The sequence below is a fragment of the Bos indicus genome, chromosome 18 (assembly GCF_029378745.1).
Source record: "Bos indicus isolate NIAB-ARS_2022 breed Sahiwal x Tharparkar chromosome 18, NIAB-ARS_B.indTharparkar_mat_pri_1.0, whole genome shotgun sequence".
Taxonomy (NCBI): Eukaryota; Metazoa; Chordata; class Mammalia; order Artiodactyla; family Bovidae; genus Bos; species Bos indicus.
In genome coordinates this window covers 50,905,314-50,929,152 of record NC_091777.1, presented here as the reverse complement: position 1 = coordinate 50,929,152, position 23,839 = coordinate 50,905,314, and the positions used below count along the sequence as shown (strand labels likewise).

Below are 23,839 nucleotides of genomic sequence, written 5' to 3'. Positions count from 1 at the left end.
TTTGCTCAGATAGTAGCTTCATATTAATTAGAAAGAGACACCCCTTCCTCAATGTGCTATGCAACTATCTGCTGTAAAACTGCCCTAGTAAATATGTCTACTGAAATGTTTTGTACATGATTCACAAATTGTTGTTGTTCAGTTGCTCAGTTGTGCCCAACTCTTTGCGATCCCATGGACTGTGGCACACCAGGCTTCCATATCCTTCACTATCTCCTGTAGCTTGCTCAAACTCATGTCCATTGAGTCGGTGATGCCGTCCAACCATCTCATCCTCTGTTGTCCCCTTCTCCTCCTCCCTTTCATCTTTCCCAGCATCAGGGTCTTTTCTAATGAGTCGGCTCTTTGCATCAGGTGCCCAAAGTATTGGAACTTCAGCTTCAGCATCAGTCCTTCCAGTGAATATTCAGGGTTGATTTCCTTTAGGATTGACTGGTTTGATCTCCTTGCAGTCCAAAGAACTCTCAAGAGTCTTCTCCAACACCACAGTTCACAGATTCATAAACAGCCATCTCCTAACTCTCTCCTGGAGGCTTCCCAGGTAACTCAATGGTAAAGAATCACCTGCCAATGCAGGAGACGCAGGTTTGATCCCTGGGTTGGGAAGATCCCCTTGAGAAGGAAATGACAACCCACTCCAGTATTCTTGTCTGGAGAATCCCATGGACAGGGCGCCTGGCAGGTCCTTGGCTACCGTCCAGGGGTCGCAAAGAGTCAGACATGACTGAGCGACTGAGCATGCACACACGCAGCCCTCTCATGGTCCCCTTTAACCGCCCCAGAACGTGCTCTGCTAGCATGGGTGATCACATTCTACGCAACCTGCTCAACTGTCCTTGTCTGCCTTGTCATCTTCTCCTCCCCAGTCCTCTCCTCTACAGCCACTCCGCCCCAGCTCAGCCAGCAGCACCCACCTCGGGCGTATCCTGACCTCGATAGGCCAGTCGGTACCCTAACAGGGTGCCCTGCAGCGGCGCCCTTGGCTCCTGCCAACGCACAAGGGCTTGACTCCCATTCCGCATGGCGCTAACATTCTCAGGAGGGCCCAGGGGCACTGGAGGACAGGGAAAAGGGGAAGCTGGCATCCCCACCTCTTCCTGACCCCCTCCCCTCTTCCCAAGGAGTAGGGGCAGGGTGCAAAGGACAAGCACGCGGGCAAGTGGCGCAGGTCTCCCATGAGCAGGAGCACAGAGATGAGGTCCGGGAGAGATGCCAGTTGGGGATGGGACAGGAGGGAGATTGAAGCCACGTGGGGTATACAGGTGAGAGGAGATGCTGGGGGTCATGCTGATGTATGCAAGGGTCAGCGGGGCAGTGAACGATGTCTCCCCGCCACCAGCCCCTTCTTACCTCCTTCCGGTGTCTCCACAGGAAGCCAGTGGGTCCAGGGTGAGGGGCCCTGGCTACTGACACAGGCCACCCGGAGGTGGTAAGGGGTGTGAGGATGGAGGCTGCCCAGCCGTAGTTGATGAGGAGGAACGGACGCTTGTAAGGTGAGGGGCTCCTCTGGGGGGTCTGGCTCTCCCAGCCAGGCGCCCACCCTGTCATCTGACAGCACAGCCTGTTGAAGAGGGAGGGGGTGTTGAGGACAGGGTGGCCACACTCAAGGCGATCACACAGCTCTCAATGGTAGTGATCCTGGTGTGATGACACAACTTGCAAGGATGTGTGTGTGTGTGTGACGATTCCATGTTCATGCAACATGGGCACCTGGGTTTGCAAAGCGAGGCCACCCAGCTCTACAATGTGGCTCTGCCATCAGTTGCAAAAGCCACTTCTAACAAGACTTTCTCTCTCTGAGCCTCAGTTTCCTCATCTGGAAAATGGGGACTTAGAGGAGCAAATGCTTTCCAGGGCTGCTTAAAGGTTCAATGTAAGGGACTTCCTGGCAGTCCAGTGGTTAGGACTTTATGCTTCTACTGCAGGCACAGGTTTGATCCCTGGTCAGGGAGCTAAGATCCCGAATGCCATGTGGCATGGCCATACAAAAAAATTAAGTGTAGGACAGCTGGACGGTGCATGGCAGGTGGTCAGCATCAATAATAATGACATTCAACCACAGGCAAAAGCAATGTCCCACAATAGAAGTCAGAGGAAGGAATTCCATGGTGGTCCAGTGGTTAGGACTCCGTGCTTTCACTGCTAAGGGCCCAGGTTCAATCCCTGGTTGGGGAACTAGGATCCCGCAAGCCTCCCATAGCTAAAAAATAAATCAGAAGAGTAGGCATCTCTGGGGAGCAGGGAACCTTCAACAGCTGGGAAGTGTCTGTATCTTGATTCAGAGGGTGGTCACATTGGTTAAACAATCTAGGTGTACACCAAAGATTATGAACATTATATATTTTAATTTAAAAAAATAGAAAAGGACTTCCAAAGTGCTCCAGTGGCTAAGACTCTGTGCTCCCAATGCAGGGGGCCCAGGTTCGATCCCTGGTCAGGGAACTAGATCCCACATGCTGCAACTAAGACCCAATGTAGCCAGAGAAATAATTTTCTTTTTTTAAAGCAAAGTCTTTTACAAACCTAAACTCATTTGACCCTCACTTTAGCTGTGCATTGTAAGTATGTACTGTCTTTATGCTCATTAAACAGATGAAGGCACTGAGGCTTGGAGAGACGGAATCACTGATCCGAGGACACTAGCTTGTCATTGATGAAGCTGGGACCTGAACCCATCCTATCTTCAAAACCTTTGCCCTACTGACAATAAGAATATCCTTTTAAGAACATCAGTAATGGTAATAATACTCTTCTGTCCAGAGATGCAATGCATCTTAGTGCTGAAGAGCACAGATACTGGATCTGGGATTCAAATCCAGCCTCTCCTACTCCCTAGTCCTGTGCCTCAGTTTCTTCATCTGAAAAATGGGATAACAACAGTGTTTCCCTTCTTCACAGGATTAACTGAAGTTATACCCTGTAAGCATGTAGAAAAGTGTCTGTGCAGGGCTTCTCTGGTGGTCCAGTGGTTAAGAATCCACCTTGTGATGAAGGGGACATGGATTCGATCTTGGGTCTGGGAATATGCCACACGCCACGGGGATGTGTGCCACAACTATTGCGCCGGCACTGTGCAGCCCCCGAGTGGTGACTACTGAAACCCCCGGGCCCTAGAGCGCATGCTCCACAGCAAGAGAAGCCACCACGACGAGAAGCCCGCACACTGCAACTCGAGTGCAGCCCCCGAGTAAGCCTGTGCACAGCAACAAGGACCCAGCACAGCCAAAAATAAAGAAATATTTTAAAAAGCAAAAAGAAACAAAAAAAGAGTGTCTGTGCAGACTGAGCGTTTGTCATTGTTATTTTGTGTGTGAGAGATTGTCTGGCCACCAGTGTCAAACCCAGCACATCCTGCAGAGCGGCAAAGGCTTCTCCACCCACTTGGTCCCCAGGACTGGCGAGATCAGGATGGGAGGGACCACAGCTGGGGAGAACGTCCGTACAGCCCTTCCCCACAGAACCACAAACTCGTCACACCCCCACAATCCACAGCCACACAGCTCAGGGGTGCTACCTTCACCCTGGGGAGCAGCCAGGCAATATAACCACGACACACACTGTGCTGGGAAAGAGTTACTGCTCACAACCAGACTCCATTGGGTCCAAATCTTCGCTTGGATATTATTTGCTGTCTGATTTTTTTTTTTTTTGGCCATGCCATGTGGTGGCTTACGGGATCTTAGTTCCCCGACTAGGGATCAAACCCTTGCCGCCTGCAGTGGAAGTGTAAAGTCTTAACCACTGAACCACCAGGGAAGTCCCTGCTATGTGATTTAGAGTGAGTGTTTTTACCTCCCTGAGTCTCAGTTCCTGTCTCTGGAAAATGGGCCTCCGAGAGTCTCTACCTGTCAAGGTGAGAAGTTTACTGATATAATGCCCATGAACTGGCTTGCCTATCCTGTCAACAGCTAACTTATTTTGAGTGTCAGCTGTGTCCCAAACACCCTGCTAAGCACATTAGTCCGGAATGAGCACCCATGGGGTTCAATTCCTTTTTTTATTCCCATTTTACAGATGCGGAAACAGAGGCCCAGAGAGATCCAGCAGCTTGCCCAAGGTCATACAGTCCCTGAGTGGGGAAACCACAGCAAGGCCTGGGGAGGAGATAGCAGGAGTGGGGGAGGTGGTCTCCTTGCCTGCTCTCTGACCCACACTGACTGTCCAGAAGGGGAACCTCGGCCGGGACAAAGGGGACATGGGCGCAGACTGTCAGCCTCCCCTTGCCCACCCCCACTTCTCTTTTCCCTTGCACGGCTGTGACCCTCCAACTTGAACCCTGAGCTCATGCACAGCAGGAAGTGAGACCTGGAGAGGGAAGAGGGCACACTTCTGCTTTTCTTGGGGGACATTGGATGGATGTGGGTTGGGGGTACAGCTGGTGTCTGACCTGGCATTTGAGGTCTTCCCAAATCAGCCCAGCTTCTGGGATTGAAACAGTTTTAGCCTTTTTAGCCACTGGGGAAGGCAGGTCACTTCCCTTCTCTGGGTCTCAATTTCTTATCTTGAAAATGGGAAGATGAATAATCATTACTTTCTGGGGTTAAAATATCAAGTGAATGTGAGGTTGTCCCCAGGGCCAGGGTCTTATAAGAAAGGTAGCTCCTGTTTAATCAAGCCCCACTGGCTCTAAATGGCCTTTCAGAAGTGCCCTTTGGGTTTGGCAAGACAAGGGTTTGGATCCCACCTCTGCCACTTCCTGGCTTTGTCCTTGGGCAAGTTGCTTAACTACTCTGAAACTTAGTTTCTTTTTGAATTTTTTGGCCGCACCATATGGCATGCGGGATCTTAGTTCCCTGACCAGGGATCAAATCCATCCCCCATGTGGTGGAAGAGCAAGTCTTAACCACTGGACCACCAAGGAAGTCCCTGAGCCTTAGTTTCTTCATCTGGAAAATGAGTGTATCCATAGACTCTACTTTACAAAACACTCAAACAAGTATGTGTTAAGCTGCAACACAAGGCCCAGCACATAGTGGCTGTGTTATTGTTTTTGTTCTTTAGTTGCGTCTGACTCTTTGTGACCCCCTGGACTGTAGCCCACCAGGCTCCTCTGTCCATGGGATTTCCCAGGCAAGAATACCAGAGTGGGTTGCCATTTCCTTCTCCAGGGGATCTTCCTGGCCCAGGGATCGAACCTGTGTCTCCTGCGTTGGCAGGCCGATTCTTCACCACTGAGCCACCAGGGAAACCTAAGCACATAGTGGACATGCAATAAAAATTGGTCATTGGGAGTTTCCTGGTGGCCTAATAGTTAGGATCCTGGGCTTTCATTGCTGTGGCCCAGGTTCAGTCCCTGGTCAGGGAACTGAGATCCCAAAAGCCATGTGGCATGACTGAAAAAAAAAAAAAAAAAAGCTGGTCACTATTCAATATTGTCATTTCCCATCATGAGCATTGTCTCATCCTCACTTAAACTCTCAAATCTCAGACAATTTCAGGCCAGAACCAGATCGCGTATTTGGAGATGTGTGCTGGTTTGTTTTTCTTATTCTAGAGCAGGAGCAGCTTCAGTGCAGAAGGCTGGGTCCAGCTCACCTCAATTATCAGGTATTCTTCCAGTAAACGTTTCCTACTCAGTGTCTGGCCCTGCACTGGGCAGTAATGGGAACCCAGAGATCTCCCTGGTGGTCCACTGGTTAAGACTCCACACTTCCACTGCAGGAAGGGGAACTAAGTTTCCATCCCAGGTCAGGGAACTAAGCTCCCACATGCTGTGTGGCAGCCAAAAAATAAAAATAGTAATAATTTTTAAACATAAATAAATAATGGGGATGCATTGGTGGTTGAGCCAGCTCAGCCCTGCCCCTCCCAGAGCTCACAGTCCAGTTGAGAGATAGACTCACCCCCAGAGAGTGACAAGCCAGAGTGGTCAGGGATGGGATGGGAGAAGCCCAAGGGCTGTGAGCACCCAGTGGTGAAAGATGGCCCTGGTCCCTGCTGTTTCAGGGTTTCTATTCTGGCTAGAATCAATTTCACCAACATTTAAAAAATGAAAACGGCCAATAGCTTTTTGTTTGTATTTTGCCACGTTGCTCTACTTGCAGGATCTTAGTTCCCCAACCAGGGATTGAACCCATTCCCCCCAGCAGCAAAAGCATGAAGTCCTAACCACTGGATGGCTAGGGAATTTCCAAAAGCAGCCAATAGTTTATTGCATGCTTTCCAAGTTCCAGATACTATTTTAAGTTTGTTAAATGCAGTCACTCACTGAATTCCTACAGCCAGTCTACCAGGTTGGGACTACCGTTATGCCCATTTTACAGATGAGAGAACTGAGACCCAGGGACGTTGAGTCACCTGCCCAAGCTCATGCAGCCAGCAGCTTGTTGGAGCTAGGATTTAAACCCAGGACATCTGGCTTATCCCAAGGTTCTACTGCCTCTCAAACGAATGGCTGGGAAAGGCTGGTATCCCAGGGAGAAGATGAGGGCTTATGGCTCTGGGTTGAAGGAGGGCTGAGATGGAGGCAAGGAAAGGCTGCGGTCTCACCTACCTGCAGAATGCAGTGGGTGAGGGGGTAGATGCCACTCAGGCCTGGGGTCCAAGCCACCTCCAGTTCCGTCGGCTGGGTGGAAACCAAGTGGAGGTCGTGGGGCCGCTGGGGGAGCACTGTGGACAGATGAGGGGAGGGACTGATCCTGTGCCCGAAGCTCCTTCCCCAGCCCTCTACCCCAGCTCTGACCTCTGACCCCAAGCCCATACCCTCTAACACCCAGCTCCTCAGCTCCCTCTCCTGTCACCTGTGATGGTGGCCGTGCGGGATGTGGTGATCCCCTTGGCATTGTGGGCTTCACAGGAGAAAGACGCAGTCTTGTTCAGGCCTGGGGAGTCATGTGAGGGGGGGCTCGGTCAGAGAGGGGAAGGAGGGGGTTGGGGCCCGGCTGAGCATGCCCCACCACACTCCATCCCCAGGATCAGTCCAGCCTCCAGTGGTGTCTGCTTGAAGGGAGTGTCAAAAAGAGAAGTGATGTATGGGGAATGCAGACCTCCACCCCCAAAGACAGGCCAGCTAACACCACCCTGACACAGACCTAACCCCCACCAAGATAGACACATGTACATGTACACACACACAGACACACACTCACACACAGACACCACAAACATATGGCCCAACATACAGTTATACACACAAATGTACACACTTACATACAGAAACACACATACTCATACCTAGACACAGGCAAACACACAGACATATACACACAAGCACAGACACAATCACACTGAGCCACAAGACACCCGTAGAGTCGTACACACCTATTAACACACACTTAAGAAGCAGGCCTTCATGGGGTTGTGTAAACATAGGCATGTTTGTTCATTTACAAGCTTGGTTGCGACCAACCTCTCTCCCCCAAACTCAGTTGCTCTAGCCCCACCGGCCTCCTGGTGTTTCTAGAAGGTACCAAGCATATTTCCACCTCGGGAAGTTTGTACTTCCATTCCCTCTGCTTAGAAAAGCATTCCCACAGACATCTACCCTCCTTCACACTCCTTACTCAGACCTCACCTTCCAGCCACTCTGTCCCTCCCCAAGCACCTTGTCAAAAATTGACATTCCCTCGTGGCTCAGCTGGTAAGTAACCTGCCTGCTATGCGGAGACCTGGATTCGATCCCTGGGTTGGGAAGATCCCCTGGAGAAGGAAAAGGCTACTCATTCCAATATTCTGGCCTGGGGAATCCCATGGACTGTATAGTCCATGGGGTCGCAAAGAGTCAGACACGACTGAGTGACTTTGACCTCCACAGCCAGCCTCCTCCCTGCTTTACTTTCTCTCTTTGGTTCTCCTCATCACAGTATCCTTCACATGGTCCTGTGTCTCCTGTTCGCTGAGTGTTGACCCAGAGGGTCAGGGGTTTCAGCCCTGCTGTATTCCCACCCCGTCCCTGCCCCCCGGGCCCAATATGGCCTGGTACACAGTAGGTGCTCCATAAATGTTTGTTGAATGAGTGGCTGGATTGGTGTGGATACATTTGTGTACTTATGAGCATTTCAGGGTGTGTGCGTAGCAATGTGAGCATGTGTAAATCCATGGGTGAGTTCGTGGAGGAGTCTTGAGTAGCTGTTGCTGAGTGTCTGAAAGCGGGATTGCCTTCCCTTCCCCAGTGTGGTGGTGGTGGCAGCACAGGCAGACACACATACACACATACGCACACACACAAAGGCACATACAAGTACACAGGCAAACACAAGAGACACAGACACACAAACACTGAGAGACACAACACAGAGCTATACAACGTCCACAGATTCACACACACACACACACACACACACAAAGGCATATAGAAGTACACAATCAAACACAACAGACGCAGACACACAAACATACACAACACGCAGAGCTATAGAAAGTCCAAATTCACACTCACAAAGGCACATACAAGTACACAGGCAAACACAAGAGACGCAGACACACACAGAGATGCACAACACACAGAGCTATACAATGCCCACAGATTCACACACACACGCACACACACAGAGTCTGGGTGACAGGATGTAAGGAGGACCAAGTCTTAAATCTGTGTGTGCTGCAGGTCTGTATCCATCTGTGTTTGCGTGTGAGTGTCTGCTGGCCTCGCGGCGGCTCCCGCCTTCGCTCTGCGCTGCGCTTGTTCCCACCACCATCAGGAGCTACTCGCAGACACAAAGTTTCCTTTTCTCAGGCGGCAGAGGGAGTGGACGCAGGCAACGGCGGCGAGGCCGGAAGGGGGTGGGCAGGGAAGCTCCAGGGCTCCGCTGCCCGGGCCGCGGTTCCCAGCCAAGGTCAGGTGCCCGCAGCCCCCGCGGGCCCAGCCGAGGGACAGGACGGCCCCGGGCGGCCTGCCCGGGGAGGTGGGGAGGGAGCTCGGGAAGCCTGGGTGCCCTCCAGGCACCTGGCACGTGGGGGCCCCCGCCAGGGTCACGGCGCTAGAGCCCGCGCGGCCCGCCGCCCGTAAAGGAGCCCGCGGGCGGGAGGGGTCTGGAGCCCGGTCCCGTTCCGACCGCAGCATTCCTGCCCCCGCGTGAGTCACCCCAGCGGGCCCCCCCGCACTTCCGGCCGGCCGAGATCCCCCTAGCCAGGCCCCAGCGGCCCGCACCTTGAGGGAGGGAGGGAGCCGGGGCGAAGGGGCCTGGGACCCCCTCCCTCCCGGCGGGTTCTCGGGCCAGATGTGCTTTCCAGATGTGCCGGCCCTCCCCCACCCCGGAGCGCAGTTCGCTTTTTCCGAGGGAACGGGAGGGATGGAAGCAGAGAGGGGCCGCGCCCTGAGTCAGATCCAGGGACAGACGCACACAAACGGACGGAATTCCTAACACGGCACCACCGCGAATTCCTGCATACACGCACAGTGAATCACACTTAACATACAGGGGCAGTTGCTGGTCCTCAAACAGAAAACAGCAACACTGGTCAACTGCCGCAGAGGCTACTGTCACAAACCAGCAGTGACACAAAAACATACTCGTTGACTTATATGTAGACACAGGGGGCTGACATTGACACATAGACACACACATGCCCACACACAAGCATAAGCAGACAATCAAACAAGCCCGCACGGACTGCAGACACCTGTGTGCGTTTAGTCTCAGTCCTCTCCAACTCTGCGACCCCGTGAACTCTATGTAGCTCTCCAGGCTCCTCTGTCCCCGGAATTCTCCAGGCAAGAATACAGGAGTGGGTTGCCATTCCCATCTCCAGAGGATCTTCCCACTCGGGGACTGAACCTGGCTCTCCCTCGTTGTGCTGTGCTTAGTCACTCAGTCGTGTCCGACTCTTTGCGACCCCATGGACTGTAGTCTGCCAGGCTCCTCTGTCCATGGGGATTCTCCAGCCAAGAATACTGGAGTGGGTTGCCATGTCCTTCTCCAGGAGATCTTCCCAACCCAGGGATGGAACCCAGGTCTCCTGCATCGCAGGCAGATTATTTACCGTCTGAGCCACCAAGAAGCCCCACAAACACTCAGTAACACAATATACACCTAGGCTGAAGCTGACAAACACACCAGCCTCCCTGCAGATTGAGATACATCCGCCAACCGACAAATGCACACCGAGGCTGAAGTGGACAAACATACACAACAGGGCGCAGGTCAGGCTGATGTGGGTGCGCTCGCACACAAACACAGCCACGCCTTGCAAACACAGCCAGACACACTCAACTCGCTTCGGACACATTCATCAAGATGCAGAGTGATACAGAAACACACACTTGCATCGACACACAGGGCTGCTGCAGACACACAAGCGTGGAGATGCTACCAAGCGCATGTAGGTGACGCAGACACATATATACACGGGCTGGTGAGGACCTCAAGTTCATCCACCAAGAGGTAGTCAGGGCTGGGACTGACACACCAGAAAAAATAGAAGCTGAAGGGTATTGTTATTACCTGCTGTGAATCCCACACAGACACACACACTTCTATAGGGATCCATGGGACAAAGCTGTACACCAACATTCTCACCCTGCGACATACATACAGATATCACAGAGATATCCATACACAGACAGCCACAGTGGAAATGAGGAAACACGCCAAGTTGTCCAATGACCCATCCTGACTCCACAAAGAAACAAAATCCCCACCAAGACACACTCACACCTAGAGGAACACACCTGTAAGCTGACATGATCACCTCTATACAGTGAGGTGTGCAAAACAGCCTTCAGACACACGGTGGCTGTGGTGCATCACTTTGCCATCTCTCCTCACACACACATACACTATTCCACCCTCACACAGTGAGTCACAGCTATGAACGCACAAAGAGGGATGGATACCAGGCCAACACTGAGATTCTTAGTCACACACACTTACACTGACAACCCCTGAGAAACTTATAGAAGTATGCCATAAAGACCCAAACACGGGCTTCCCTGGTGGGGCAGTGGATGGGAATCCCCCTGCCAATAAAGGGGACGTGGGTTCCATCCCTGGTCCGGAAGGTCCCACATGCCACGGGGTAACTGAGCCTGTGGACCACAACTACTGAGCCCTCGAGCTCTGGAGTCCCACGCTCCGCAACAAGAGAAGCCACCGCAATGAGAAGCCCGTGCACCGCAACGAAGAGTAGCCCCTGCTTGCCGCGACTAAAGAAAGCCAAAGCAATGAAGACCCAGCACAGGCAAAAAAAAAAAAAAAAGAGAGAGAGACCCATACAGTGGGACAGATGGCTAAACTGACAAAACATACCTAGTAGTGCTTGCACACACACACACTCACACACACATCTGAGACATTCTCTGCAGCTGGCCCTCACTAAGGCACACCCTCATCCAGAGAGGTTGATGCTGACAGAAGCACTGAGACACAGATCCAGAGGGCCAGGGAAACACCCAGACTCTCCCACCACGCCCTCCACACGGGGACACACACACAGACCCTGCCTGGCAGCTCCCATGCTGATAAGCACACAGACCCTCTCACACCTTCGCCCTCCCTTTCTCCCTCCTCCTGGGATGGGCTCGGGGATCCATCCCCACTGCCCCCCTCCCTGTCCGGGGTCCTGCCAGGCTGACTCAGGCCTGGAGTGAGCCCTAGGCCTGAGTCACTCCTCTGGAGGCCAGCATGCTCACCGCTGCTTCCTCTCACACTCAGGGCCCCCGGAATGCTGGAATGTGAGCCCCTCCTTCCACCCTAAGAGACCCTCCATCCGGAGCACCCTCCCAGTGCCAGCAGATGAAGGTAGCAGGTTGGGGCTGCTGGAAGTGAATGGCTTCCAAGGTCCAGCCACCTCCCTCTGACTGACTCAGCCTCCCCTATCTGTGTTCCTCTGTCTCTCTTTCCTCAGTGAGGGGAACTCCCTGTGCCCAGGGTCCCCTAACTCTGCCTGACCACTGCGTGACCCCCCAAGCTAGGTTCTGCCCCATCTGTGAGGTGTGGAAAGAGACGGTCACCCTGAGACTGGGAGGGTGTCATCTGTCACTCAGCCCTGCCCCGTCTCTCTCCTTCTTGGGTTACATCTGCAAGGAGGAGGAGAAGAGGAGGACCCAGTTGATTCCGGTGCCCTGCTTGGGGTCAGGGGCTGACAAAGGGGCATCGGGCCCACACACACTTGGCCATGGAACAGCTCAGAGGAAACCCAGGACAAAGGACGCTATTCAGAGAGGCTGGCGTGAATGGAGGGAGAAAGAGCAGAGACGACAGAGAGACAGGGAGACAGACACAGAGAGAGATGGAGAACAGAGAGACGGAAAGAGAGCACAGAGAGAGAAATGAGATCGATGGGGACAGAAATGCAGAGACAGAGATACTCAGAGACAAAGAGGAAAAACTAGAGAGGGACTCAAAGACAGGGAGAGACAGACAAGGACAGAAGGATGAGGAGAGCCTCAGTGGAGGCATGAAGGGCCCCTGCTTCCATCCCGCCTGGCCCTCTGTCCTGAGCTGATCACATCCCTGGACTCACCTGGAACACGGAGTGTGTGCTGGGGGCTGTGGTCCATGGCTGAAGCCAGGGAGACAGCATCCTGGAGCCAGAGGAGGTCCACGGGCTCTGGGGGTCCCTGCGCCCGGCAGCTCAGGTTGAAGGGAGTGTTGGCAACCACAGTCCTGTCCTCAGGCTCCTCCAGGAAGTAAGGCAGGCCTGGGGGAGCAGTGGTAAAGGCTGGGGTCCCTCTGATCCCCCTAGGGGTCTGACTCGCTGCGAGGATGATGTAGGCTGCTGGGTTTTTGACGCCTATGTCTGAGCCCTCAGGATACCTCTACTTCCAGAACACAAGGTCCCATATATCCGACTTCTCTCAATGTCTGACCCACTTCGTGTTTCTTTTCCAGAATGTCGCTAAGTCGTATCTGACTCTTTTGCAATCCCATGGACTGTAGCCTGCCAGGCTCCTCTGTCCACCAGATTTCCCAGGCAAGAATACTGGAATGGGATGCCATTTCCTTCCTTCTCCAGGAGATCTCTCTGTCATCTCTCCCGACCCAGGGAGTGAACCCCCATCTCCTGCCTTGCAGGCAGACTCTTTGACCACTGAGCCACCTCATTCCACTTTATCTATGAGGAAAGTGAGCCATCCCCTCAATCCCCAGCAATGGGGGATAGGGTTAAGTCTCCCGGGGTGGGGGAGAGTGGTAAGTTGCCTTGGATCTCTTATCTGACAACCCCCAAGATAGCTTTTCCCCCCAAAACACATAATCTGCCCCTCCAGGCTTGCCCCCAATAATTTATAGACTCCTTGCCTGACCCTCCCAAGATCTCTGACCTTCCTAGGCCTCATGTTCCTAGGCCTAGGACACCCTGAATCCACCAGCACCCTCTGACCCCTCCCTCAGGACTCTTGCCCTCCCAGGACCTCCGAGCCCAGGGCTCACCTTCCAGCCCCACGTAGCCAGGCTGAGACACAAAGGTCTTTTCTCCCAGGACCACGGTGCACTGGTACCATCCCGCATCTGAGAGCTGCAGAGACGAGATTCTGACAGGGCAAGAAGAGGGACAGAGAGATTCAGGGTCAGAGCTGGACCTGGCGGGGGGTGGGGGGTCCTCAGAATTGAAAGCGGGGAAGGGGGTCTGGCCCGGAAACTTGTAAGAGCTAGGAAGTGGGTGCTATTATTAACTCATTTTACAGAAGAGGAAAGCGAAAGCCGGGGTGAGTTACGTCACATGGTCAGAGCCACGCAGCTCGCGAGTGGCCACACTGCCATCCAGCCCAGGTGGGGCTCCTGCGAGTGAGTGCCCACTTGGCCTCACGTGGTGGAGGTGTGGGGACAGGAGGGACATGGGTCACGGCTGGTCGGAGGGGGAGGCTGGGCACCTGAGTTGGCTGACCACTTTCCAGTCATCCTGCCCGTCTTCGCCCAGGGGCACCTGGGTCTGGGTGCTGTCTGCCAGCTCTAGGACCTGTCCATCCCGAAGCCAGGTCACCTCAGGGGGCTCCCCCTGAACCTGGAGCTCACACCGAAGGGTGCCCATGAGTCCTCGGGCACCGGTGATGTTCCCCGGACTCCCCACAAAGGGGGACACTTCAGTCTGTGGGCCTGCAGGGAGATGAAAGAACATTAGCTTGGGAACCCCTGCTTCCCTGGACTCCTTGGTTCCATCCCTGCCGGCCTGCCTACGGCTGCCAGGACCCCGCCAGGCCCTTAGGCCCACATAGTTGTTGAGTGACCTCAGCTGGGGGGGCGGAGGGTGGAGGCTTCGTGAGGAGGATGGGAGCCTTCCCAGGGGACTGGGGTCCGGCCTCCATCCCGTTGGGAAGTAGGCCCAGCATCTGGCAGCCTCCCACGCCCTGACTGCCCGGCTGGCCTGCCCCTGCTTAGGGTCTCTAGAGACTTCACAGACTGGGCTGGTGGATGGTGGGGAAGAAAAGGAGATGGGAGGGAGCTAGGGGAGAGAGAGAGAAATGGGGAAGGAGAGACAGAGAGCGGAACCGGAGAAAGTCAGGCAGATGGAGAGGAACAGAGACTCAACAGAGACTCAACAGAGACTCAAGAGAGGATGAGAGACGGAGAGACCCACCTAGAGGGGAAAAAGTTGGGGGAGAGACACACAGAGGGAGACAGAAGGATGCAGACAGAGACGTAGATAAGAGACACTTAGAGCACAGGGTGAGGGAAAGACAGAGAAATGGAGACCCACAGAGATGGCGGGCGAAGGCAGAGCCCCCGGCCCCGGAGGTGGGGCACACGGACAAGTAGCACTGGGGTGAGAAGTGGGGGTGACTGATGGGAGTTTTCCCCCGGGGCTCCGGAGCCCCCGCACCCTGCTGCCTGACTTCGGGGTCCCTTATCCTCCGCTCAGCCCCTCTCTGCGAGGCCCCCAGATCAAGCCCAGCCCCTAGCCCTCCGCGTCTCCTGTCTGTCTGTCCCATTGTTCTGTGTCCATCTCTTCCCCATCTCTGGGGCTCCCAGTTTCTGTTTCTTGTCCTTTTGTTCCTCTCTCAAGGGTCCCCTTTTTTTTCTTTCCCGGCCTCTCTTGATTTGTCTCTGTGTCCCCCTTGTCCCCCTCTCTGTTGTCCCAAGGAAACTCCCCAAGCCGGCTCAGGACTCAGCGCCGCCCCCCCTCAAACACCTGCCATCCGTCCCCCTTCTCCCCCCCAAGCCCCTCCACGAGAGGTCCCTCCCCACAGGCCCCCCATCCTCACTCACCCTTGGGAGCCACGCGCCCCCAGCAGCACAACGCCCAGCACCAAGCCAACAGGACCTTGCCCATCCTCGGGGCACCAGGCAGTCAGTGCCAAACTTTCCTCAGAAGTTGCTGGGCACCCTGCGAGGGAGGGGGCAGGGCCGGGCTGTCCCCGACCCTCCCCCCAGCTCCCAGCTCCCCCCGCCCTGATTTGGCACTGCCCGCCTGGCACAGCGTGGTGGTTGGGGGGTGTCCCTCGCGGGCTCGGCTCAGCGGGCCGCCTTCCCAGCTCCTCTGCCTCCTTCTCTCCCTTCCAGACTTCGGGCAACACTTTCTCCGCCCCTGGCTCCCCGTCGCTTCTGCCTCCGCCCACCGGCTTGGAGCCCAAGAGGCCACCTGGACTTCGAGGGGTTAACGCAGAGAGACGAGGACCCGTTCGGTCTTAAAGGGGCCCTGGAGGGAAGCTGAGGAGGGGGCAGGGGCCCCTGGCGGCTGCGCCCCTGCTCTGGGGCCAGCGGGGCAGGGAAGCTGAGCGTCTCTGTACCCCAGCTCTGGGCGCTGTCCCTCTGGGCTCTCTCTCCTTGCTCGTCTGGTAAACATTCCTCCAGAACTCCACTCCCCTCTGTGACGCCCCCCTCCCCTGCCTCCACCCCCAGCCCAGCCCAGCCAGGCACTCCCCCTTTGCACTCGCAGCTCCTCAGACCAGGACACACACACACACACACAAACTCAGATGTCATCCACACACACAGACACACACGAGAGGCTGGGACAGGAGGAGACACGCAGGGACACGCCGCCGGCCCACACTCAGACAAGCCGGGTCAGGAGCGCCTCCATTCCTGGAAAAAAGTCTCAGAAACCAGAAAGGGGAGGACACCGCTGTGTGGGCATCCCCGGGGTGCACTGATGCGGGGGCAGGGTGGGGGGAACATCATACCCCCTCGTACCAAATAAAGACCAACGTGGGCACAGAAACAGGATGCCAGTGGATGGGCACTCACAGGGGTGGGGGTGGGGGTAGCCTGAAGACCTGGATGGGACTCCTGCCTCTGCCACTAACCCCATGACCTTACAAGGGACTGGCCTCCCTAAGCCTCAGTTTTTCCATCTGTAAGCTGGGAATAAGGACAGAACCTACTTGGCAGGCTACGGGGACAGGGCACGCGTAGTTCCGTCGCACGTGGTAACGACAGCTGACTAGGTGTCCTTGGTTTTTCTGCATCTCACGGGTCTGTCTCTGGGCGCTTGCGTTGCTGTCTCCCTCTGGTGGTTTGCGTATCCTGATCCTACAGATCCGGTGCAGGTGTGCTGGTTTCTCCGGCTTATCCATTTCCCTTCCCCATGTGTTTTGCACATGGGGTGTGTGTATGTGTGTGTGTGTGTGTGTGGTCTCTCTGAGCCTGAGTGTTTGTGCAAGACAGGCTGAACTCCCAACTCTCTGCTCTTGGCCGTTCTGCTTCTGTTCTGGTATCCCCACAGCTCTTCACAAATGCCTTTCAGCCTCTCCAGGCCTTGCCCATCGGCCCCCTTTCCTCAATCCTTTCCCACCAGGACCTTGCCTTGGCCTCCTCCCAGGCCTCCTTCAACCCATCTCCCATTTGTAACCAGAGGGATGTTTCTGAAACTCAAATCTGACCCCATTCCCTCCCTGCTTAACCCTGGCCCCTCACTGCCCTCGGGATGAGCCCTGGGCTCCTCAACTTGGCACTCAGGGCTGAGGCTTAGCACCCTCTTTGAGCTGTCTTACATTTCAGACCTCAGCATCTATCCTGCCTCCCGAGCCTGACCCTCAGGGTCTTCTCAAATACCTCCTACCTTCAGTAAGTTTCCAGCTGCCATGGAGGATTAGACTCAGCTAACAAACCTCTCTCCTGCCTGGCCCTGCTCTCTTCTCCATGACCTCAGCCTGGTCCAGCCCCGTCTTCTCCGACCTGGACTCCTGCTCTGGCCTCTTCCCTGGTCTTCTGGCCTCTACTCACCTCCCTCTAACCAGTCAAGAGCAAGAAGAATGTCTTTTGGGATTTCCCTGGCGGTTCAGTGGCTAAGACTCTGAGCTCCCACTGCAGAGGGCCCGGATTCCATCCCTGCCCAGGGAACTAGATCCCACATGCCACAACTGAAGATCCTGCAGGCCACAACTAAGACTCGGCGCAGCCAAATAAATAGATAGTGAAAAAAACAAAAAAAGAGAAAAAGACTGTCTCTCAATCCCAAATCAAACCCATTTCCTCCTTTGTCCCAAATCTTCCATGATAAACCCCCAAACTGCTTGCTGCGTGCCCCCTGATGTCCACCCCTTGGCTCCTTTCTCTTGCTCACAGGTCTCCGGGCCTCCTCCTGTAGCCCTTTGTCCCCAGCTCCTACAAACCCCTCAGCCCCATCTCAATTGCCCCATTTCCATGGCATCACTGCCTGGTACTTCCCAGTCAACTCTAGGTCCCCGTGTTATTCACTCCCAGCACTTTGTCCTTTTCTTTGTTTGTTTTTTTCTAAATATATTTATTTATTTAATATTTTTCTTTTTTTTTTTAATACATTTATCTGCTTGTTTGTTTGGTTGCACCAGGTCTTTATGTGGTATCTTTAGTTGTGGCATGAGAACTCTCAGCTGTGGCGTGTGGGATCTAGTTCCCTGAGCAGGGATCAAACCTGGGCCCCCTGCATTGGGAGAGCAGAGTCTTAGCCACTGGACCACGAGGGAAGTCCCTGTCCTTTTCTTTGGTGACGCTGCATGAGTTTTCATGATATATTTATTGGTGCAGCTGTGTGTCTTGTGTCTTCCTTCTCCTGTTGGTCTGTGGGCTCTAAGAGAGCAGGCATTGGGTATCTCTTGGTCATCACTCTGTCCCCACCACCCTGTAAAAGTCTTTCATAAAGGGGTCAATTAATTATTGTGGCATTGTGGAGGGGGGATGCAAATATTTGCAATGATCTGCCCACTTGTTTGAATATGTTGGGGGACCATACGCACCTAATGGACCTGCTGTGTGCATGGCCAAGTCGAATCTGTGTTCGTTCTCTCAAGAACTGTTTGCTTGGGACTCCCCTGGTAGTCCTGAGTGGTTAAGAATCTGCCTTTCAATGCGGGGGATATGGGTTTGATCCCTGGTAGAGAAACTAAGGTTCCCACGTGCCATGGGGCAACTAAGCCTGAGTGCTACAACTACTGAGCCTACCAGAGAAACATTTATCAGGATGCATCATGGGCAGTGAAGACAAATACATCAAGGGAAGGGATTTCAAGGGGGTGGAGAGTGCTGTTTTAGGGAAGGTGGTCAGGGAAGGCCTCTCTGAGGTTACGATCAAGGTCTGAAGTAAATTAGCAAGTGAGTGAGTCATGTAAGGAAGGGCATTCTAGGCAGAGGGAACAGCCAGTGCACAGGCCTGGAGGCCGGCTTGTGGAGAACTCCAAGGAGGAGACCCGTGTGGCCTGAATGGATGGGGGTCATGGAGGAGGTAAGGTCAGAGAGGGTGTCAGCCTGGCAAGGAAGACTATGGGCTTTTATTCTAAATATGATAGAATGCACTAGGGGGCTATTTTTCCTACCCAGCTTTATCAATGTATAATGGACAGATATATAAAGGACTTCTGTGTAGCTCAAGTGGTAAAGAATCTGCCTGCAATGCAGGAGACCGAGGTTCACTCCCTGGGTCGAAAAGATCCTCTGGAGAAGGGAATGGCAATCCACTCCAGTATTCTTGCCTGGAGAATTCCATGGACAGAGAAGCCTGGCGGGCTACAGTTCGTGCGGTCGCAAAGAGTCGGATACGACTAAGTGACTAACACACACAATGGACAAAAGTGTATAAAATATTTAAGGGGTACGGCATGATTCACTACATGTATATATCGTGGAGTGGTTACCACAATATATTTCGTTAACCCATCCATTGCCTCCCATAGTTACCATTTTTTTGGTGTGGATGGTGAGGATATTTATGATCTACTTTCTTCATAAATTTCAAGTACACTCTACAGGGGCTTCCTTGGTGGTCCAGTGGTTAGGAATCTGCCTTGCAATGTAAGGGACACGGGTTCGATCCCTGGTCCTGGAAGATTCCACATGCCTTGGAGCTAGTTGCCTTTGCACCACAACTACTGAGCCCATGGGCCCTAGAGTCCGTGCTCTGCAACAAAAGAAGCCACAACAGTGAGAAGCCAGAGCACCGCAACTAGAGAATAGCTCCCAATATATGCAACTAGAGAAAGCCCATGTGCAGCAACAAAAACCCAGCACAGCCAATCAATCAATAAATATGCAAGACAGTATTAGCTATGTTCCCCAGGTTGTACATTACATCCCAGAGTTGATTCATTTTGTAAATGGAACTCTGTACCCTTTGACCAGAATCTCCCCATTTCTCACCCAGTCCCTGGCAACCACCATTCTTTTACTTTTTCATTTAATTAATTAATTATAGGTGGTGGTTTAGTCGCCAAATTGTTCCAACTCTCATGACCCCACGGACTGTAGCCCACCAGGCTTCTCTGTTCATAGGATTTTCCAGGCAAGAATCCTGGAGCGGGTTGCTATTTCCTTCACCAGGGGATCTTCCTGACCCAGGGATCAAACCTGGGTCTTCTGCACTGCAGGCAGATTCTTTACCGATTGAGCTACCAGGGAAGCCCCTGTTAATTATTAATTGAGAGATAATTGATATACATTACATTAGTTTCTGATGTACACAGACATTCAGTATTTGTATATATTGTGAAATGATCACCATTGTGTCTAGTTTAACTTCCATCACTACACAGTGACAGTTTTTTTTTGTTGTTGTTGTTAAGAGAATGTTTAGGATCTACTTTCAGGGGTCTTTCCTGGGAGTCCAGTGGTTAAGACTCTGCTTCCACCGCAGGGGGACCAGGTTCAATTCCTGGTCAGGGAACTAAGATCCCGCATGCTGAATTGCACAGCAGAAAAAAAAAAAAAAAAGAAATCTCTTTTTGGGACTTCCCTGGTGGTTCAGTGGCTAGGACCCCATGCTGCCAATTGTGGGGGGAGGGGGCGGGTGGGGGCGGGGGTTTCAATCCCTGGTTGAGGAACTAGATCCCATATGCTGTATCTAAAGATCCCACATGCCCCAATTTAAATAAATAAATAATTTTAAAATAATCTATTCTCTTAGCAACCTTCATATGTATAATACAGTATTATTAACCATGATTACCAGGCACCTATTACATTATATCCCTCTCTGTTTTGTGATTTTTCAGTTTTTTTAAGATTCCCCATATAAGTGATCATATCACAGTTTGTCTGACTTAATTTCACTCAGATAATGTCTACAAGGTCCATCCATGTTTGTCAGAAATAGCAGGATTTCCGTCTTTCTTATGGCTGAACAATATTCTGCTACTTATCTATGTCACTTTCCCTTTCCTTTTCTTTTTTTTTGTCTGCATCACAGTGTGTGACACTTCCTTGACTAGGGATTGAACCTTTGCCTTCTGCAGTGGAAGCGCAGAGTCTTAACCACTGGACCACAACGGATGTTCCTATGTCACATTTTCTTTATCCACTCATCTGCTGACACAGACTTGTTTGTGTGTCTTGGCTATGGTGAATAATGCTACCATGGACACAGGGGTGCAGATATCTCTTGAGACACTGATTTTGTTTCCTTTGGATATATATCAAGAAGTGGGATGGCTAGATCCTATATAACAATTTTATTTTTAAGTGTTTGAGGAGCCTCCAAGCTGTTTTCCATAGTGGCTGCACTAACTTACATTCCCACCAACAGCACACAGGTGTTTGATTAGGGGAGTGACCTGATTTGATTTGGTTTCCAAAGATCTCCGGCTTCCCTGGTGGCTCAGTGGTAAAGAATCCGCTTACCAGTGCAGGGGACACAGATGCGATCCCTGGTCTGGGAAGATCCCACATGTTGCAGAGCAACTCAGCCTGTGGGCACCACAACTATTGAGCCTGTGTTCTAGAGCCCAGGAACCACAATAAGAGAAGCCACTTCGAGAGGCCCATGCACAGCAACTGGAAAGTAGCCCTTGCAGGAATGAAGACCCAGGACAGCTGTAAATAAATAAATATGGCTTTACTGAGACCAGTAAGTGAAAGGTTGATGGGAAACTTTCTAACAAGGGCATCAAGACCTGGACACACTACATGGGACAATTTATTATTGATGCTGGCAAGGGACCCAGCACTCCCTAGCGAGGACCTCTTGCCAGAATAAGCCCACATCTGATCTAACTCCCAGTTTACAGGGAATTCCTGGCAATGGAAAGACATTTTCTTGAGTAGCACCCCCAAGAAGCCATCAGCCAAATGCGGGATGTGACCCAGTTTCTTCAAGAAATTAGTGGCATTACCAGAAGAGAAAAAGGGGGAGAGATAAATTAACAATCTGGGATTAAAATATATACCTGGCTATATATAAAATAGATAACAAGCATCTATCATATAGCACAGGGAACTATACTCAATACATTATAATAACCTATAATAGAAGGGAATATAAAAAAGAATTATATAATTATGTAGATGTATAATTGAATCACTGTGCTGTTGTGCTGTACATCTGAAATTAATACAACACTGTAAATCAACTATATTTCAATAAAAATTAAAAAAAATAAGTAGCATTCAAAAGACTGGGGAATGATTACAGCTTAGAAGATTTCCCTGGTGGAGCAGTGGTAAAGAATCCACCTGCCAATGCAGGAGACATCCCCTGGAGAAGGAAATGGTAACCCACTCCAGTATTCTTGCCTGGGAAATCCCATGGACAGAGGAGCCTGGTGGACTACTGTCCATGGGGTTGCAGAGTCAGACAGGACTGAGAGACGGAGTACAGCATCCAAATGAAGGCACTGCGGGGTGAGACTGTGAGCGCTGATTTGAGAAAATACGACCACAAAGTACATTTCTGGAACCTTCGGGGAAAGACGAACACTAACACTGCAGAAGAGCTAACTGTGATAGGTGTGAAAATGTGGATCATGGTTGTGACTTTTTAAAAAATCATTTTGTTTATTTTTGACTGTGGTGGGTCTTTGTTGCTGTGCAGACTTTTCTCTAGTTTCAGGGAGCAGAGGCTATACTCTCGAGTTGCAGGCCACGGGCTTCTGACTGCAGCGGCCTCTCTTGTGGAGCACAGGCTCTGGGGCACTCAGGCTTCAGGAGCTGTGGCTCCCGAGCTCTAGAGCACAGGCTCAGTAGTTGTGGGGCACAGCTCAGCTCCGTTGTGGCATGTGGGATCCTCCTGGATCAGGGATCCAACCCGTGCTTCTGGCTTTGGCAGGTGGATTCTTTACCACTGGGCCACCAGGGAAACCCCAGAGTTGTGACTTCTAAAAAGTGGATTTTAGGGAATTCCCTGGCGGTCGAGTTGTTAGGACTCCAAGCTTTCAGTGCTGAGGGCATGGGTTCAGCTGGGGAACTAAGATCCCGAGAGACACATGGCCAAAAAAAAAAAAGGATAGATTTTAAAGGGGGAGTTGTTTTAATAAGTTAGGAGCCTTTGTTGGGGATAATGAAAGTTTTGTGTATAGATAGTGTGATGGCTATACATTGTGAAGGTATTTAATACACTTACAAGTGGTGAAAATGATAAATGGATATATTTTACCCACTGCCCACCCAAAAAAAGTGAAGACCACACTAATTGTAAATACTTTTACTTTGGGGTCTGACAATTATTGTTAAGCCATTCTGAGTTTATGTTCTTCTTTGCTTGCTACTGCAATCATTCTAATATGTCAGCTTTCATATTAATGCAGTACAAGGTCCATCCTTCCATAAATAAATGAGTTTGCTGGTATTTCTGGTTCCAAATTTTCCTGAATGTGAACTAGCAAAGGAAAGCTAATTGTTGCCTTAATCAATTAATTAGGTGGCACCTTACGGCATGTGGGAACTTAGTCCCCTGAGTAGAGACCGAACCTATGTCCCTTGCATTGGGAGCACGGAGTCTTAGTCACCAGACCACCAAAGACATCCCCGCTGCCTTAATTTAAATAAAAAGAGCAAACCTCAAACCTCATTCATTCCTTTTCGTATCCTACTGACATAAAAAGTGAGTAAGTATCCAGTCAATAAGTCATGTCCAACTCTTGTGACTCCATGGACTGTGGCCCACCAGGCTCTTCTCTCCAGGACATGAAAAGTAGCAATAATAATAAATCGAAGAACGTAACATATATTTTACGTTACGTTATTTATGCCTGTGAAGTTCCAGAATTTTTCACATCCCTTCCTTTAAATTAAGTACATATTTTATTGTTTTCGTTTTTAATTATTTCTTTGGCCATGCCATGCAGCATGTGAGATCTTAGCTCCCTGGCCAGGGATCAATCTTGTGCCCCCTACTTTGGGAGCATGTTAAATTGTGTGTCTTTTAGATGCTCAACCCTCAGTGAAGGCATCATTAACTAGAAAGTGGCAAAGTTAAGATGTGACCCCAGTCTCGTCTTTCTATTTTCTATCATATCACTATTCTGTGCTACCTCCGTAGAACTTAAGCCAAAAAATAAAGTGATGACATCATGGAAAATTAAAAAAAAAACTTTAGCCAACAATCTATGCATCGCTGAAGCTTTCAGAGGCCTATATCTGCAATCTTTTGTTTGTTTTGGCTGTGCCGAATGGCATGTGGAATCTTAGTATCCTGACCAGGGACCGAACCTGTTCCCCCCACCTCACCCCAAGCAGTGGAAGGGTGGAGTCCTAACCACTAGACTGCCAGGGAAGTCTTTGCAATTTGTCTTAAAATGCTTAAAAAAAAAAAAAAAGAGTTGGATGGGCAGGTGGAT

The 23,839-nt window shown here is 51.7% G+C and overlaps 1 protein-coding gene across 2 annotated transcripts in view; it reads right to left on the bottom strand.

Annotated features, from left to right (window-relative positions):
* The window catches only part of AXL (AXL receptor tyrosine kinase), a 35,113-nt gene extending 19,457 nt beyond the window's left edge, over positions 1–15,656 (bottom strand). For both annotated transcript variants that reach the window (XM_070771071.1, XM_070771072.1), the window contains exons 1-8: positions 15,084–15,656; positions 13,751–13,973; positions 13,311–13,411; positions 12,403–12,579; positions 6,741–6,821; positions 6,494–6,609; positions 1,351–1,561; positions 915–1,054 (exon numbers count right to left, since the gene is read on the bottom strand). In XM_070771071.1, coding sequence (XP_070627172.1) covers positions 915–1,054; positions 1,351–1,561; positions 6,494–6,609; positions 6,741–6,821; positions 12,403–12,579; positions 13,311–13,411; positions 13,751–13,973; positions 15,084–15,147 — 1,113 coding nt within the window. In that variant the 5' untranslated portion in view covers positions 15,148–15,656. The remainder of the gene's footprint in view (positions 1–914; positions 1,055–1,350; positions 1,562–6,493; positions 6,610–6,740; positions 6,822–12,402; positions 12,580–13,310; positions 13,412–13,750; positions 13,974–15,083) is intronic.
* Between the last annotated feature and the right edge of the window lie 8,183 nt (positions 15,657–23,839).